The sequence below is a fragment of the Tachyglossus aculeatus genome, chromosome 11 (assembly GCF_015852505.1).
Source record: "Tachyglossus aculeatus isolate mTacAcu1 chromosome 11, mTacAcu1.pri, whole genome shotgun sequence".
Lineage (NCBI taxonomy): Eukaryota > Metazoa > Chordata > Mammalia > Monotremata > Tachyglossidae > Tachyglossus > Tachyglossus aculeatus.
The window spans coordinates 5,531,167-5,547,503 of record NC_052076.1 but is presented as its reverse complement, the minus strand read 5'-3'; the positions used below and the strand labels follow the sequence as shown (position 1 = coordinate 5,547,503).

General features: G+C 49.7%; 1 protein-coding gene across 1 annotated transcript in view; it reads left to right on the top strand.

The window, feature by feature from the left end:
• Positions 1-16,337, top strand: part of UBN2 (ubinuclein 2) — an 86,116-nt gene that overhangs the window by 36,618 nt on the left and 33,161 nt on the right. Inside the window, 3 exon segments of the mRNA XM_038754458.1 lie at positions 2,856-2,993; positions 6,684-6,793; positions 8,167-8,677. Of these exon segments, the coding sequence (XP_038610386.1) occupies positions 2,856-2,993; positions 6,684-6,793; positions 8,167-8,677 (759 nt within the window).

Genomic DNA, 16,337 nt, shown 5'->3' with positions numbered 1-16,337 from the left:
GCAAGAGCAGGGATTAGAACTCAGGTCCTTCTAAATCCCAGACTCGTGCTTGATCCGGTACGCCCTGCTGCTTCGCTCTGCTTGCACCCAGTTAGACAGTGCACAGATGTGTGATTGCGGGGTTGAGGGAGATGATCGTCGCCCACCGAAGTAACGTCATGGGCAGTGAGGCTGCGGATGGGGCCGGGTGAGCCGTGCCGCAGGCGTGAAAAGGCCTACGTACCGTGTGCTGGTGTGGCAGACCAGATGCTAGCTGCCCGTAGAGTTCACATGCATTCATTAGAGAAGCAGCGTGGCTCGGTGGAAAGAGCCCGGGCTTTGGAGTCAGAGGTCATGGGTTCAAATCCCGGCTCCGCCACTTGTCAGCTGTGTGACTTTGGGCAAGTCACTTCACTTCTCTGGGCCTCAGTTACCTCATCTGGAAAATGGGGATTAAGTCTGTGAGCCCCAGGTGGGACAACTTGATTACCTTGTATCTACCCCAGCGCTTAGAACAGTGCTTTGCACATAGTAAGCACTTAATAAATGCCATCATTATTATTATTATATTCATTCATTCATTGTCGTATTTATTGAGCGCTTACTGTGTGCAGAGCACTGTACTAAGCGCTTGGGAAGTCCAAGTTGGCAACATCTAGAGACGGTCCCTACCCAACAGCGGGCTCACAGTCTAGAAGTTGTCGTTCTTAGGCTTCTCCCCCGCAACTTGGCATGTAGGGCGACAGTTAACGTGGGGTGAGCCTGGTTCTCCCGAGCCCTCAGCGCCAGTGACAGGTCCTTCCGGCCCCCAGGCCCGAGCTCTATCCACTAGACCACACCGCTTCTCGCGATTAACACGTCAACATCACGCTCTGACATCCCTCTGGGGGTGCATACGTTCTCCAGAGTAGCGGCTCCTCTAGGAACCAGTCTGGTGGGCAACTTGGCACGATCGCTCACGGGGCTCTTTCAAGCCATTTCATGGCCTGCTCTCCATCCCGTCTCCCAACAGGACTTGATCACATAGCAACAGTTGGCATAGGGGGGTTTTTTATTTCTTCACAGCCCCCCTAAAGTCGCATGTCCTCCAAGAGACCACCTCCAACTAACCTCTCATTTTCCCTATTTGCCGTCCCTCATCTTTACACTTCTCTTTAGAGAAGCAGCGTGGCTCAGTGGAAAGAGCCCGGGCTTTGGAGTCAGAGGTCATGGGTTCAAATGCCGGCTCCGCCGATTGTCAGCTGTGTGACTTTGGGCAAGTCACTTCACTTCTCTGGGCCTCAGTTCCCTCATCTGTAAAATGGGAATTAAGACTGTGAGCCCCCCGTGGGGCAACCTGATTACCTTGTAACCTCCCCAGCGCTTAGAACAGTGCTTTGCACATAGCAAGCGCTTAATAAATGCCATCATTATTATTATTATTATTATTATTATTATTAAGCTCTCCAGCGCTTAGAATAGTGTGTTGCACCTAGTAAGCGCTTAATAAATGCCGTTATTATTATTATTACACTTGGATCTGTACTGCCTAAACACTTGATATTCGCCCCAGCCCCATAGCGCTTAAGTACGTATCCTTCCCGTCTCCCATTTCCCCTGTCTGTAATTTAACGTCCGTCTTCTCCTTGAGGGCAGGCATCATGACTTCCACCTCTGTTGTACAGTACTCTCCCAAGCGCTTAGTACAGTGCTCTGTGGCCAGTCAGCGCTCAGTACGCAGCATTAATTGGGCAGGGAATGTAACTGCTAATTCTTTTGTATTGCACTCTCCCCAGCGCATAGTACAGCGCTCTGCTCATAGTAAGCCCTCAAAAAATACCGTTGATGGATTGATGGTGGGACTCAACTCTTCTCATCACCGTCAGACCCAGTGGCTTCCTTTTTCCATACTTCGGGAAGTGCAATAAAGCAAACAAAAACAAAATCAAACCTGACCCTAGGGTTCCATTAGGATATGGAAGAATATGGTTTGACTCGGGGATAGCGAGAACAAAGGCCAGTGACACAAAAACTATCAGTCAGTCAGTGGTCTTTACTAAGCGTCTAGTACAGTGCTGTGCACACTGTAAGCACTTAATAAATTCCAGTTGTTGATGTGAGTGCTTCCTCTAAGCCTGTCCTGTAGACTGTAAACGTGTTAGGGGCCGGGAACGTGACTGCGAAATCTGTGGTGTTGAACTCTCCCAAATTCTTATTACAGTGCCCTGCACGTAGTCAGTGCTCGATAAATACCATTAGTTGATCGATTGCAGAGCACTGTATTAAGTACTGGGAAAGTACAGTTTATATTATCTGTCCCCCATCCCCGGACTGTATGCTGTTTATTGTTGTATTCTCCTAAGCGCTTAGTACAGTGCTCTGCACACAACAGGCACTCAATAAATACGATTGAGTGAATACAATGTCGTGGAGTGGGTAGATGGAATTCCTGCCCACAGTTTGCAATTTCACGGAGGGCGCGGTGGGGAGAAGACAGGCATTAAATTACAGGTAGGGAGAATAACACAAACGAAAGTACCCCAAATCACAGATGACAACCAGGGTGTATACTAAGGTGGAGAATGAATACAGGTTTGCTAAAAAGCAGAGCATGGGCTTTGGAGTCAGAGGTCATGGGTTTGAATCCCGGCTCCGCCAATTGTCAGCCGTGTGACTTAGAGCAAGTCACTTCACTTCTCTGTGCCTCAGTTCCCTCATCTGTAAAATGGGGATTAAGACCATGCCCAGGTCTGTAGAATAAATAGCCCGCTGGCCGTCCCTTGCAACGGGGCTGTAGTTAATATCTAAGGGCCAGAGGTGAGTGGCGGGGAAAACGATTTCATGAGAAAGCATTCGGAGACGTGGGGTTTTCACTGAGCCTCGCTTTCCCCGTCCAGTACGACGAACTGGTTCCCGCCTCCCTGACGACCAAATACGGAGGATTTTACATCAACACCGGCACGTTGCAGTTCCGCCAGGCGTCGGAATCGGAGGACGAAGACTTCGTCGAGATGAAAAAGCACAGGCCGCCTAAAGTGAGTGCGTCTGGAGACTCGGTGCAGGTTGGAAGTGTGGGAAGTCCCCACCCATTCGTTCGATCGGTCGTATTTATTGAGCGTTTACGGTGTGCAGAGCACGGTACCGTGCGCTTGGGCGAGTACAATGGGTCCGTCATCCGGCAGACATTTTCAATCTCCCTGCAGTCTGAGAACCCTCTGAATGGTCTGTTGCCAGACTGGATTAAAGCCTACAGCTGGAAGACTTACGGTTTGGATGGTTCTTTCCCAAAAGGCCGTCTCTTTGGGTCATTTCCTTCCCCTTTTCAGAACTCTTCAATGGCAGCTAATTTCCCCGGCAACTACATAAAAATTCAAGCTCAGGCACAGGATTTTTCAGGTCATTGTCCAGTCTAGACTGTGAGCCCACTGTTGGGTAGGGACCGTCTCTATATGTTGCCAACTTGTACTTCCCAAGCGCTTAGTACAGTGCTCTGCACACAGTAAGCGCTCAATAAATGCGATTGATTGATTAACTGATTTACAGCTCCTCACTAGCCTCTTCTCCGGCTAAACCTTGGCTCGTACTCTCCGCGTTAGCCAAGTGTAAAGAGCGAGAGACCCATGGAGCGAATGACTGGTTCGATGAGCTTTTGTTCAGCCCAATCGGTCAGAGGTGTTTGTTGAGCACGTACTATGTGCGGAGCAGTGTGCTAAGCGCTGGAGAGTACAGCGGATTTGGTAAACTCAATCCCTGTCCTCTGGAAGCGTACGGTCTAATATCAAAGCTGCCCCTTTTGGTGAAATACTGGTCTTTACAACAGTAAAAATGATCTTTATTCACGGCGGGGGTCTCCCGGGGTCTTTGAGAGACAGTCACTACTCCGCGTTCCTGTTAAGGAAGAGTCATGTTGTATTGATCAGTGGTATTTTTTGAGCGCCTGTTATGTGCAGAGCACTGTACTAAGTACTTGGGAGAGTCTTTCACAGTAGAGTAGGTAGACTTGATCCCTACCGAAAGGGAACTTACTTAATCATATTTATTGAGCGCTTACTGGGTACAGAGCACTGTGCTAAGCACTTTAGGAGAGTAACTCGTCTCTAGACTGTAAGTTAGTTGTGGGCAGGGAATGGGTCTGTTTATTGTAGTATTGTACTCGGCCAAGCACCTAGTAAGGTGCTTTGCATCCAGTAAGCGCTCAGTAAATGCGATCGAATGAATGAACGAAAGCGCTGTAACAGACATTCCCTGCCCACAGTGAGCTGCGCATGCCTCGACTAACATCGTAGGCATGCTTACCACCCTTTCTCCTGACATTCATTCATTCAATCGTATTTATTGAGCGCTTACTGTGTGCAGAGCACTGTACTAAGCGCTTGGGAAGTCCAAGTTGGCAACATATAGAGACGGTCCCTACCCAACAGCGGGCTCACAGTCTAGAAGACATCCCTCCACGTCCTATCCAGACAGAAGTATGCTGTTGGATGCTGTCGGGGAAGCAGCGTGGCTCAGTGGAAAGAGCCCGGGCTTTGGAGTCAGAGATCAGGGGTTCAAATCCCGGCTCCGCCAACTGTCATCTGTGTGACTCTGGGCAAGTCACTTCTGTGTGCCTCAGTTACCTCATCTGTAAAATGGGAATAATAAATAAATAATAATAATGGCATTTATTAAGCACTTACTATGTGCAAAGCACTGTTCTAAGGACTGGGGAAGTTGCAAGGTGATCAGGTTGTCCCACGGGGGGCTCCCAGTCTTCACCCCCATTTTACAGATGAGGTAACTGAGTCCCAGAGAAGTGAGGTGACTTGCCCAAAGTCACACAGCTGACAATTGGCGGAGCCGCGATTTGAACCCATGACCTCTGACTCCCAAGCCCGTGCTCTTTCCATTCAGCTGTTTCATCAGGGGAACAGAGAGGAAGTCATCATCATCATCAATCGTATTTATTGAGCGCTTACTATGTGCAGAGCACTGTACTAAGCACTTGGGAAGTACAAATTGGCAACATATAGAGACAGTCCCTACCCAACAGTGGGCTCACAGTCTAAAAGGGGGGAGACAGAGAACAAAACCAAACATACTAACAAAATAAAATAAATAGAATATATATGTACAAGTAAAATAAATAAATAAATAGAGTAATAAATATGTACAAACATATATACATATATACAGTCCCCCAACGGCTTCTCCAAAGTGGGGAGCTGCCCTCAGGACCTCAGTGTTCTAATCCCGGCTCTGCCACTTGTCTGCTGTGTGACCTAGGGCAGGACACCTTTCTTCTCTGGGCCTCAGTTACCTCATCAGTAAAATGGGGATTGAGGCTGTGAGCCCCATGTGTGACAGGGACTGTGTCCAACCTGATTTGCTTGGATCCACCCAAGTGCTTAGAACAGTGTCTAGCACATAGTAAGCACTTAGCAAATATCACAATAATTATTATCATTATTATACCACAGGGGAGTCTGCTTGCTCCCCTCTCAGGGCAGATCTCCCCCAGTTATCAATCAATCGATCAATCAATCGTATTTATTGAGCGCCTACTGTGTGCAGAGCACTGTACTAAGTGCTTGGGGAGTACAAGTTGGCAACATATAGAGACAGTCCCTACCCAACAGTGGGTTCACAGTCTGAAAGGGGGAGACAGAGAACAAAACCAAACATACTAACAAAATAAAATAAATAGAATAGATATGTACAAGTAAAATAAATAAATAAATAGAGTAATAAATCTGTACAAACATATATACATATATACAGGTGTTGTGGGGAAGGGAAGGAGGTAAGATGGGGGGATGGAGAGGGGGACGAGGGGGAGAGGAAGGAAGGGGCTCAGTCTGGGAAGGCCTTCAGCACTTCTGTCCATAGCTATTGTGCCTTTATTTCTTAAACACTCACAGTGCTCACAGTCTGGTGGCATTGTACCCTCCCCAGCGCTTAATACAGTGCCCCACACAGCGGGTGCTCAATAAATACTCCGGAGCGATTGATCTCTTCCGCTTTGTTCGATTTCCCCAAGGTTCCTATCCGGTGTCCGTATAGCCCATGGAAAGTTCACCTTCATGAATGGGTATTTTAAATAACTGAAGACCGTTCTATTTGTGCTTATTTCTATCAATCAATCAATCGTATTTATTGAGCGCTTACTGTGTGCAGAGCACTGTACTAAGCGCTTGGGAAGTACAAGTTGGCAACATATAGAGACAGTGGGCTCACAGTCTATTTGTTTCCAGCACGGGTTTATGTAAGGTTGGGTTTTTCTCGCCGCCGTCTTTAGATAGGAAGCTTTTTGAGAGCAGCGGTTAGGCCTCCCCCTTCTAATGGAGCCGCCCCTCCGGCCCCAGGACCCAGGTTTGTGTTCGTGTGCATGCGCGCGTTTACTATATACCGGGCACCAAGTGCTGGGGTAGACACAAGGTAATGGGCATGGACACAGTCCATACTCCACGTTGACAATCTGAGGAAACTGAGGCCCGGACAAGTGAAGCGACTTGCCCGAGGTCACACGGCAGGCACGTGGCAAAGCTGGGATTAGAACCCAAGTCCTTCCGACCCCCAGGCCCCTCCTGTATCCACCGGGCCACACTGCTTCTCACCCAAGGCTCTAAACCAATAGTAAGCGCCCAATAAACACGGTTGACTGGCCCGTCGGCCTGGGGCGGGCCGCGAAACTGTGATCGAGATGGTTCCAGCTGAAGAGTAAGACGCATTTTGCATTCCTTTTACAGGTTTCCAAAATAAAAGAAGGAGAGGATTTCAGCCTGAAGAAGAGGAAGCGGAAAGAGGAAGGAGAAAAGGAGAAGAAGGCTCAGAAGATGAAAGTTCCCAAACAGCTGGGGTAGGCCTCAAAAAGCGGGGGCATCACAGGCATGATTTCTTCCGTGCAGAGAGGGTGCAGCTGACATGGGCTCTCGGCTTTTATGGTATTCGTTAAGCGCTTCCCACTGTCGAACCCTATTCTGGGGTAGATACAGGTGAATTAGGTTGCACACAGTCCCTGTCCCGCTTGGGATTTTCAGTCTAACTGGGAAGGAGAACAGGAGCACTGAGGAAAGAGAAGTTAAATGAGTTGCCCAAGGCAGCACAGCCAGCCGTTGGCAGAGCTGGCTTTGATGGGGATTCCCTTTTAATGGCTTCATGGTTGGCTTTAATGACTTTAATCCTTGACCGGGTTGCCCCAACTCGGCGTGGAACCAGGTCTCTAGAAGAGCCCAATCGGAAAATGTCTAGTCTTCCTCGTTCACGTTCGGCTCATTCCGCTTCCTAAAAGCCGTCGGAATAAGACTCTCCCGAGTCCGGGGCAGTGGAAGTCTCAGGAGCCCTTGGGCGGAGATTCATTCATTCATTCATTCAATCGTATTTATTGAGCGCTTGGGAAGTACAAGTTGGCAACTTGTACTTGTTGGCAACAAGAGGGGAGGGGTTCCTCCCTGGATTGGGGGTGTTCCCTCCGTCCCACTAGGGGAAGCAGCACGGCCTAAGGGATAGAGCACAGGCTTGGGAGTCAGAAGGACCTGGGTTCTAATCCCGGCTCTGCCACTTGTGTGCTGGGTGACCTTGGGCAACTCACTCAGCTTCTCTGTTCCTCAGTGACCTCAGCTGTAAAAATGGGGATTGAGACTGTGAGCCCCATGTAGGACAGGGCCTGTAGCCAATCTGATTAGCTTCTATCTACCCCAGCGCTTAGAACGGAGCTTGACACACAGCGAGCGCTTAACCAATGCTACTATTATCATTACCACTAAAACATGTCACGGTGGGGATGAGAGTGGAGGAAGAGGGGAGCGGGAATGGGTATAAGCACCCCTCACGCACACATATACGTGCACTCTTCAACTGTTAAAGGTAGCCTTGGAAAGGAACAGCACTGGAAAAGAAGAGGGTCTGGGAAGAATAGGTCTTGGGTTCGAATTCTGACTTTGCCAGTTGATATAACTTGGGCAAGTCACAGAACTTCCCTCCGCCTCCTCATCTGTGGGATGGTGAGAAAATACTTGCTCTTCCTCCCCCTTACACTGTAAGCCTGGTGTGGGACAAGGATGGTCTCATCTGCTTATATTGTATGTACAGTGCTGGGCACGTAGTAAGCACCTATCAGACTATCGTTATGATGAGCAGGATTACAATCCTGCTGATGGCTGAGCCTTACAGAAGCCTCCTTTCTTTTCCCTGCTGATGGCTGAGCCTTACAGAAGCCTCCTTTCTTTTCAGAGTTCTAGCCCTCAACTCGCACAAGTCGGAAAAGAAGAAGAAGAAACTCTATAAAGATTCTTTCTCTCTGGCCGCCATGATCCGAAAATTTCATAAAGAGAAAGAAGCGTTACGGAAGAGAGACTCTGCCCCGAAAGAGGCCGTGACTGTGGTGCCCTCCGCCCTGAGTAAATCTCCCTCCGTCGCGGCCACCTCCGCCACCCCCCTGGGCCACGACGCCTCCGAGTTAAACCTCACGAGCCCCGACCCCGTCCTCTCCATTTTCGGGAGCACAAACGAGCACGAACTCCTGCAGGAAGCCGAGTCTGCCCTGGAGATGCTGGGAGACCTCGACTTCGACCGGCTACTGGATGCCACCTCGAATGGCAGCCCCGTGTCTGAGTCCGGGGGCGAGAACGGCAGCGCGGCCCAGCCCCCTCCCACCGCTCAGGTCCCGATGCCCAAGCTGGTCCCCAGCCTCCCGGAAGGCCTGCCCGTTCTCCTCGAGAAACGCATCGAGGACCTCCGCGCGGTAAGTGCCCCAGCCCAGACGGCTCCACGGAAAGCGACTCCGTTTCTTTGCCGACGTTCCGCTTCCTCCGGTCGCTTGGAAGACGGGATTTTTCTGTACTGGTTGTGGTATCCGTTAGGCGTTGCCTCGGCGACAAACACTGTTCTGAGCGCTGGAGTAGATGCTAGATGGCCAGGTCGGACGAGTCTGTGTAGAAGGGAGAACAGGGACTGACTCCCCATTTTACAGTTGAGGAAACTGAGGCCCAGTGAAGGGTCACAGCGCAGAGGAATGGCAGAGCCGGGATCAGATCCCAGGTTCTCCGACCCCCGGGTCCTCGCTCTTTCCTCTAGGCCCGAAGAGTAGAAGACTCTCCGGAGGGCCGGGTTTTCTTTCAGGTGCCAAGGATTGGTCTTCAGGAGAGGGTGTTTGAAGAGGAGAGCATTTATAGCCAAGGATAGGCGATTGTCGGTATCGCTGTCGGGAAGCTCCGTGTCGGGTCTTTATCCAGAAGACTGGAAAATGGCTGTGCTCTTCCTCCTCCCCATCCCCGCCAAAGAGATGGGCTCGCCGATCCCGGAAATAGCTCCCCATTAATAGAGGGATGAAAAATTGAGAGCCGTTTCTAAGAATAACTAGATCGTGAGCGGGAAATGTTCTGAGCAGATCGGCTAGACTGAATTATTCCTGTCAGAATTACTAGCGGTAGGGCTGAATTAAGATGGAGGGTTTAGAGATCGTGGAAGAGAATCTGCTGTTTGGGGTTGGCATTTTATAGAGCCGCCGTTACCTTCAGGGGCCGGGAGGAAGTGGGTGGTTATGGGATACCTGGGGAAGGCAAACTCAGACTGGCTGTGGGGAGCAAAGGACGGTGAAGAGTTCAGGGATTCCGAGGTTTCTCGTTTGGAAGTGCCAAACGAGAGCCAAGAACAGAGGGAGCTGCGTAGAGAGAAAATAAGAAGCTCTGAGCAGCTTGAGTTCGTGAGATGATACGTCATTCGGTCAATCAGTCAATCAGTGGTGTGTATTGAGGGCTTACTATGTGCAGAGCACCGGACTAAGCACTTGGGAGGGTACAGTACAACAGAATTAGTAGTCACATTCTCTACCCGTAACTAGTTTACCGTCTAGAAACGGGCTTACTTGCTTCACGATACAGGTGTCACCTTGAATGTAGTTGGGAGTCGAAACCGTGGTGACTCGAAGCCTTGACAGGGACATCATTCCATTTTGGGAGAAGAAGAAGGGCCCCCCTCACACCCTCCAGTTGTAGATGGGCCATAAGTTGGGTATTTTTAAGCCCACCGTGCTCAGCGCCCGGGTAGGTACAGGAGAATGAGTTTAAACACAGTCACTGTCCCATTTTGGGCTGGTGATCTGCCAGCTAGGGAGAGAGGGTATGCACTCTCCCCATTGTGCAGACGAGGAAACCCAAGGTCAGAAGAGGAAATAACTTTACCCACAGTCACACAGAACATCGGTGGCAGAGCTGGGGCTAGAACCTGGGCGTCTCCCCCACCCCCCGCCCGTCTCCCAGTTCTGGGCTAAAGCAGTCAGTGGTATTTATTGAGCGCTTGCTAGGTACAGAGCACTGCACTAAGCACTCAGGAGAGCGTAATAGAGCAGAGTCAGGAGACGTGTTCCCTGCCCATAAGGAGCTCTTTCCGAAAGGCCCGGGAGTCCCAGAGCCAAACCAGGTGTGTGCTAAATCCTAGAAGGCAAAGAGGATATTGAGGAATATGCTGGGAGCTAGTAACCAAGATGGAGGAGGATCAAGGATGAAAAATGTTCTGGAGTTTTGGATCTCTTTTCCATAACCCCATTTGGACGGTTAAATAAGTCGCTTATATTCCCCACACCCCTTTTCCGCGTCTAACCTCTATTCAGTGGTGTAGTTGACAGGTAGGACGTGTGGAGTATACAGATTGCAGTTTATCGTACAAAATCTCTTTGGGTTCCCTGCTTTCACCCATTCCCTGCCCAAGTCCGGCCTGCGGCAAGCATGTTTTAGAACTTTTTTTAAAAAAATGACATCTGCTAAGCCCTTTACTGTGTGCCAGGTATTGTACTAAATGTAGGGTTTGAGGGCGAGGCCAATAACAACAAACTGAATCTTCTGGTGGGGCCGGTGGGAGAGATGTGTGGGAGGGGAGTGGTGTTAGAAGAGGTCCCGGGGGAAGGCGTGCCCTTTGACCCTAACTGCCGCCAGCACCCGTGGTCCATTCCAGGAATGAGCAGACGGAGGTGGAAGCTGGGATATTTCTTGGGAAAAATCGATGGGAAGGTGCGGGGTGGGTGGAGAGCGAAAGAGGGCAAACGCAGAGGAACAGATAGGAAAGAAATAGAAGCCACTGAAAAGTCAAAGCTGTAGCAAGACTGTGAAAGTTAGAAGCTGAAAGAGGCGGGAAAGGTGGGAGAGAGGAGGTGAGGCCCAGCCGCCGTCATCGGTCGACGATTGTTGGAGATCCGCGAAGGTGTGTGTCATGTTAGGAGCTTCGGAAATATGTCCCAGGTGGAGAAAATGCGCTCAGTAACCCTGGATTTGCAGTAGTCCAATGCAGCAAAGTTGGTAGACACGTTCCTTGCCCACAAAGAACTTAATCTAGAGGATGGGAGAAAGATAAAAATATTCCTTTTCAGTTTGGTGGTCTCGTTAGAATTTAAATTTAAGGAAGTTCGTCTCTCTCTTTCCCAGCCGTTGGCCCCCAAATAACCAATAGCTAAGTGCGCACCGCTCATCCGGGATAAGATTCCCGTTTGGGGTATCACGGGATGAAGGTCAAAGCAATGTTTATCTTAAAATGAGTCTCCATTGTCCCTTCCCAAGTGGACTGTGCACAGCAAGAGCTCAATAAATACAACTGATTAATTAGAAACCCGTCAATAGTTTCTGTGGGCATTGAGTAGCAGGAATCGGATCCAGCTGGCTCAAATCCAAATGGCGCAGAAGTTCCTGAGTAGTAAGTACTCAATACGAATGAATGAATTAATGAATGAATTAGAAATAATAAGAGTAGGAGATGAGAAACCTGATTTTTCAGAAAGTAATGGAGAAAAGAAATCGCCTTCCTGAAGGAAATGACAAAATAGACTGTTACCCTTGGAGAATAAGGTTGCCAACCTCAAGCTTAGCCTGATACAAATCACCACAGTTTGGCAAACATTTCTTCGAGTGTTGGGGTTGCCTAAAAACGAGCCGTCCATTTTAAAAGTCAAAAGCTATGCTGAAAATTGACGTTAATACCTGCTGCCTGCCAAAACGGTGAAACAATAATAGCACGTGAGGTGGAATGGAGCCGATGCCAGATAGCGTTTGATAGGCGCCGTTGTCAAAAAGAACTTAAAGATGCCATTTTTATGTTAGATCCTAGTTATATCTTAGGATATTCCACCCGCATGATGATCTTAAAATTGCCTCAATCCCTTCCTGTCCCGTGCTGATACAGGTCTGCCATTTTGTGGTTTTCCTCTTCTGGTCTGCTCCAGAGAACTAGTTCCTGGATTTATAAATTATTCATGCATATCAGCATCTGCCTCCCCCTCTAGACTGTAAGTTTGTTACAGGCCGGGAACGTACCTGCCAATTCTGTTGAATTGTACTTTCCAAAGTGCTCAGTATAGCGCTGTGCACATAGTAAGCGCTCAATAAACACCATTGATTGATTGCCTTTTATCAGGTGACCTAGGCCTTGCTTAGTAGGGTTAATATACAGCCTGGTATTTACCTTCCCAGAGACTCCAGGAAGAAGAAGGAGGTGGGGAGTGTGAGAAGTCAGGGCATTCAGGAAATCAGTCAAACCGTGCTATTTATTGAGCACTTACTGTGCGCACGAAGCACTTTACTAAGTGCTTGGGAAAGCACAGTAAAATATTGTTAGTAGACATGCTCCCTGCCCACAAGATGCTTACACTCCCTGGAGGGAGACAGACCTATTAAAATCAATTATGGGGCGGCGGGGGGGGGAATAGAGGATAAGAATATGTACCTTAATGTGGTGTGGCTGGGGGGACTGTGCAAATGCTCAGGCGAAGCAACAGGGAGAAAGGGGAAGGGAAATGGGTGCTCAGGGAAGGCCTCTCGGAGAAGATGGGATTTGGGGAGGGTTTTGAAGTTGGGAAGAATGGCGGACTATGAAATATGAAGCGGGAGGGAGTTCCTGGCCCGAGGGAGGTTGTGGGCAAGGGGTCAGCGGCGGAATAGATGAGGTCTTGGTGCAGAGAGTGCGGTTGGTGCCGGATTGGATCGTAGTAAGGAGATCAGCGAGGTAAGATAGGGAAGGGAGCTGACAGAGCGCCTTAAAGCCGACGGGAATGAGTTTCTGTTTGATTAGGAGCTGGACGGTTAGCCGGCAGAGGTTTTCGAGTGGGAAGCGGTTTTTCAGAAAGATGGAGTTTGTCGCTCCACTTCTGAGATGGAAAGCTCCCTGGCTGCCGTTGGAATGTGGTTTTCTCTTTAATGCCCCGACTTCCATTCACAGCTTCCCAAGAGTGGAACCAAGGACTGCTTAAGAGTGGAAAGAGCCTGGGCTTTGGAGTCAGAGGTCATGGGTTCAAACCCCGGCTCCGCCCACTGCCAGCTGTGTGACTTTGGGCAAGTCACTTAACTTCTCTGTGCCTCAGTTGCCTCATCTGTAAAATGGGGATTAAGACTGTGAGCCCCCCATGGGACAACCTGATCACCTTGTAACCTCCCCAGCGCTTAGAACAGTACTTTGCACATAGTAAGCGCTTAATAAATGCCATCATCATTATTATTATTATTAAGCTCATTAGCCTTTGCCACTGCCAGGATCTGAGAGAGTTCCTGATTGAGATGGTCCTTTCCTGGAGTCGACGTAATAATTTTGAGGCCGCTCAGCGAGAGTGGCCTGTCAAACTCTCTAGAGTCATCCCCGGGGGTCCCAACAGGCCGCCTCGGGGGTCAGACCAGACATCGCCTGTGGAGTTGGGAGTTGGGTTCCGGCTCCGTTGGCCAGCACCGTTCACCTCGCCCTCCATCCGTGAAGTCGCGGGGATGGGGAACCCTGTTTGGCAACCTCGGCCCAAGCAGCGAGATTCCTGCTTTGGCCACTGGCTTCTTTCCTCTGACAAGTTTCACTAGCTCCGATCGGAGCGAGAGCCGTCAAAAGATTTCTGAGCCCGGTGTTTAGAGGAACGCGGAATGATAAATCCGTCCTTTGTCGTCGTCTCTTCTTTCTTTTCCTCTTGGTTATTTCACTTGGGGGGTGGCCAGGGAGGGAGATCTTTCTTTCTCTCCAGCAAGCGGCTGATTGGAACGCTAGTTGAAAAAAGGAAACGCTGAGAGTGACTAACTGTACGCTCTATTTGTCCTCATGGGGATGGGGTGGGGAGTGCAGAAAGAGAGGAAAAAGCCAGGTTGGGTGGGTTATTGTTTTGTTTTTTTCTTTTTGTTAACTTTTTTCCAAATAGCAGGAATGTTGAATGGCAAAATGTATGGATGGACGCTGTTGGCCTCGACTGGCAGGTGTGTAAAGTTTGGTGTATTTCCAGGCGGTGACCAAGTGGTTCCCTGGCTCTCTCTGTTCTTCGCTTCTCTTGATCCGGGGCTTTACTTGGGATTTTAGGCTGATAAAAAACTTCCCAGGGACTGCTCCTGTTCCATTACTTTTTCTTCCATGTGTCACGTTCCCGTCCTTTTTTATTTCAAGGTTCTCAATTACCGCTGGTGCTTTAGAGACGAGGCATCCGTATTGCGGGTGATCGGCCCCTGTGCTGAGAGTTGAGCCCAGGAAGGAGTGTTGCCTTCAGAAACCCTTCAGTGTTGCCATTTTTGTTCAGAGCAGCACGATTTGGTACATCGGATGGAAACAGCATGGTTTAGTGGATGGAACATGAACTTGGGAGTCAGGCCAGAATGTACCAATATTTTGGGTACATTCTTCTGTTGAAAATTGTTTGATTCTTTCAATTTTCCAGAAGGACCCTACCTTTGTTGCCAGACTGCAATGCCCAAAGACAATAAGGGTTCCACCTTACCAGGTGGTTAGGCCTGTCATTGGCACCAGGGCCCCTTAAAATAACATCGTCTGACTCCTGGCCGGCCCTGAACCGAAGTGCCCAGGCTGGTCCAGGCATCAGCCCGCTGCAAGGGGATGGAGGAAACTGGGATCGGGTGGCATCCCCAAAATCCCAACACATTTCGATGGGTTTATTCAGAGCCATCCCTGAGATGGGAACTAAAGTTAATCGATTTGGGGGCCAGCTCTGAAAATATCTCTAACCCTGTTTAGTGATGCAGTCAATCATTGGTATTTATTTATTGAGCACGTACCGTGTGCGGCACGCTGTACTAAACACTTGGGAGAGCCCAATACAATAAAGTCGGTAAGCGATCCTTGCCCCCAAGGAGTGCGAGTCAGTTTTAAGCCAGGGAGCAATGATAGAAGCAGAATTTTGATGACCTGAAGTCCGTGCTACTGCATGTTAAATGGTAGCTGCCGTTTGCTCTGTGCTTACGCTAAGCCCTCCTCCCTGGGATCCGTTCCCCGTCCCTCAGTTCTCCACTTCCCGAGGGAGTCTGAGGAGATATGTCAGCCCTCATTAACAAATCCCAAGGTGGTGGAAGTAGGAGGTATGCAGCGGGGTGAGAGATTGTGCCCTCCTGCCCCCGACAAGTTCCACAGACAGCTTTATAGTTACATGGCGGTTTCAGAGACGGGAATGGAATCATAGTCGTGGCCTCAGCAAGCGTCAAGAGTGCAATCGTAAGATACTGCTCTGGATCCAAATTCCTGGTCTTGAGAGTTTGGAATTCCTCTATGATAAATCTGCTGGGAACACCTGCAAACCGCACCCCACCCCCCCGAATCCCATCTAGTTCTCAAAGGCAGAGAGGGAAGAGCTGCTCCGGTCCTCTCCAGCTGGCTTGGCTAATTATGCTGATATTTCATCAGCCTGGAGTGCTCCTGCTTTGGCAACAGGACTCTGGGGAGGCGCAAGCCATTGCTTAATTTACTCCCCGCTTAGCTTCGCTGTTGGGGAAGGGGGGAGAAGAGAGAGAAAAATGCCCAGTGATGCTTGAAAATGAGAATATACTGACCTCCACTACACCTTGGCTTTGAGGACGAGAGTAGGTAATACTGAAAGCTTGGTGCTGTTAGACTTCAGCACCTCTCTCATCGCCGATGAGCGGGATACTCCCATTTTGGTCATGGTGGTATCTCCCAGGAAGGAAGGATTTAGAGGCCATTTTGGTAAGCCCTGTTATTTCACAGGCATCTCTCTGCAACAGCCCCCGCTCCCACACCTAGCAGTAACAGGTTTGCAGAAGGCCCGGTCTCCGAAGGTTTATGGCTGGGCAAGGGCTTCTCTGCTTGGACTTCACAGCCTGACTAGGGGTAGACCTGTGGCAAGCCGGAATTTGGTGAAGGGAGAGAGGGGACTGGCTTTGTGTCCTTGAGGGAGACGATGCCTATGCCCCCCGTGTTAAGGTGTCGTCAGGATCTGGGAAATAATTCGCGTCAGTCGGAGAGCGACACCGTTTCAGCATCCTTTTAGGCGATTTCTTTGACACCTTCTAAGGAATTTGGCGAAGGGAAAGAGGGGACTGGGTATGTGTCCTTGAGGGAGACGATGCCTATGCCCCCGTGTTAAGGTGCCTTCAGGGTCTGGGAAATAATTCCCGTCGGTCGGAGAGCGACACCGTTTCAGCATCCTTTTA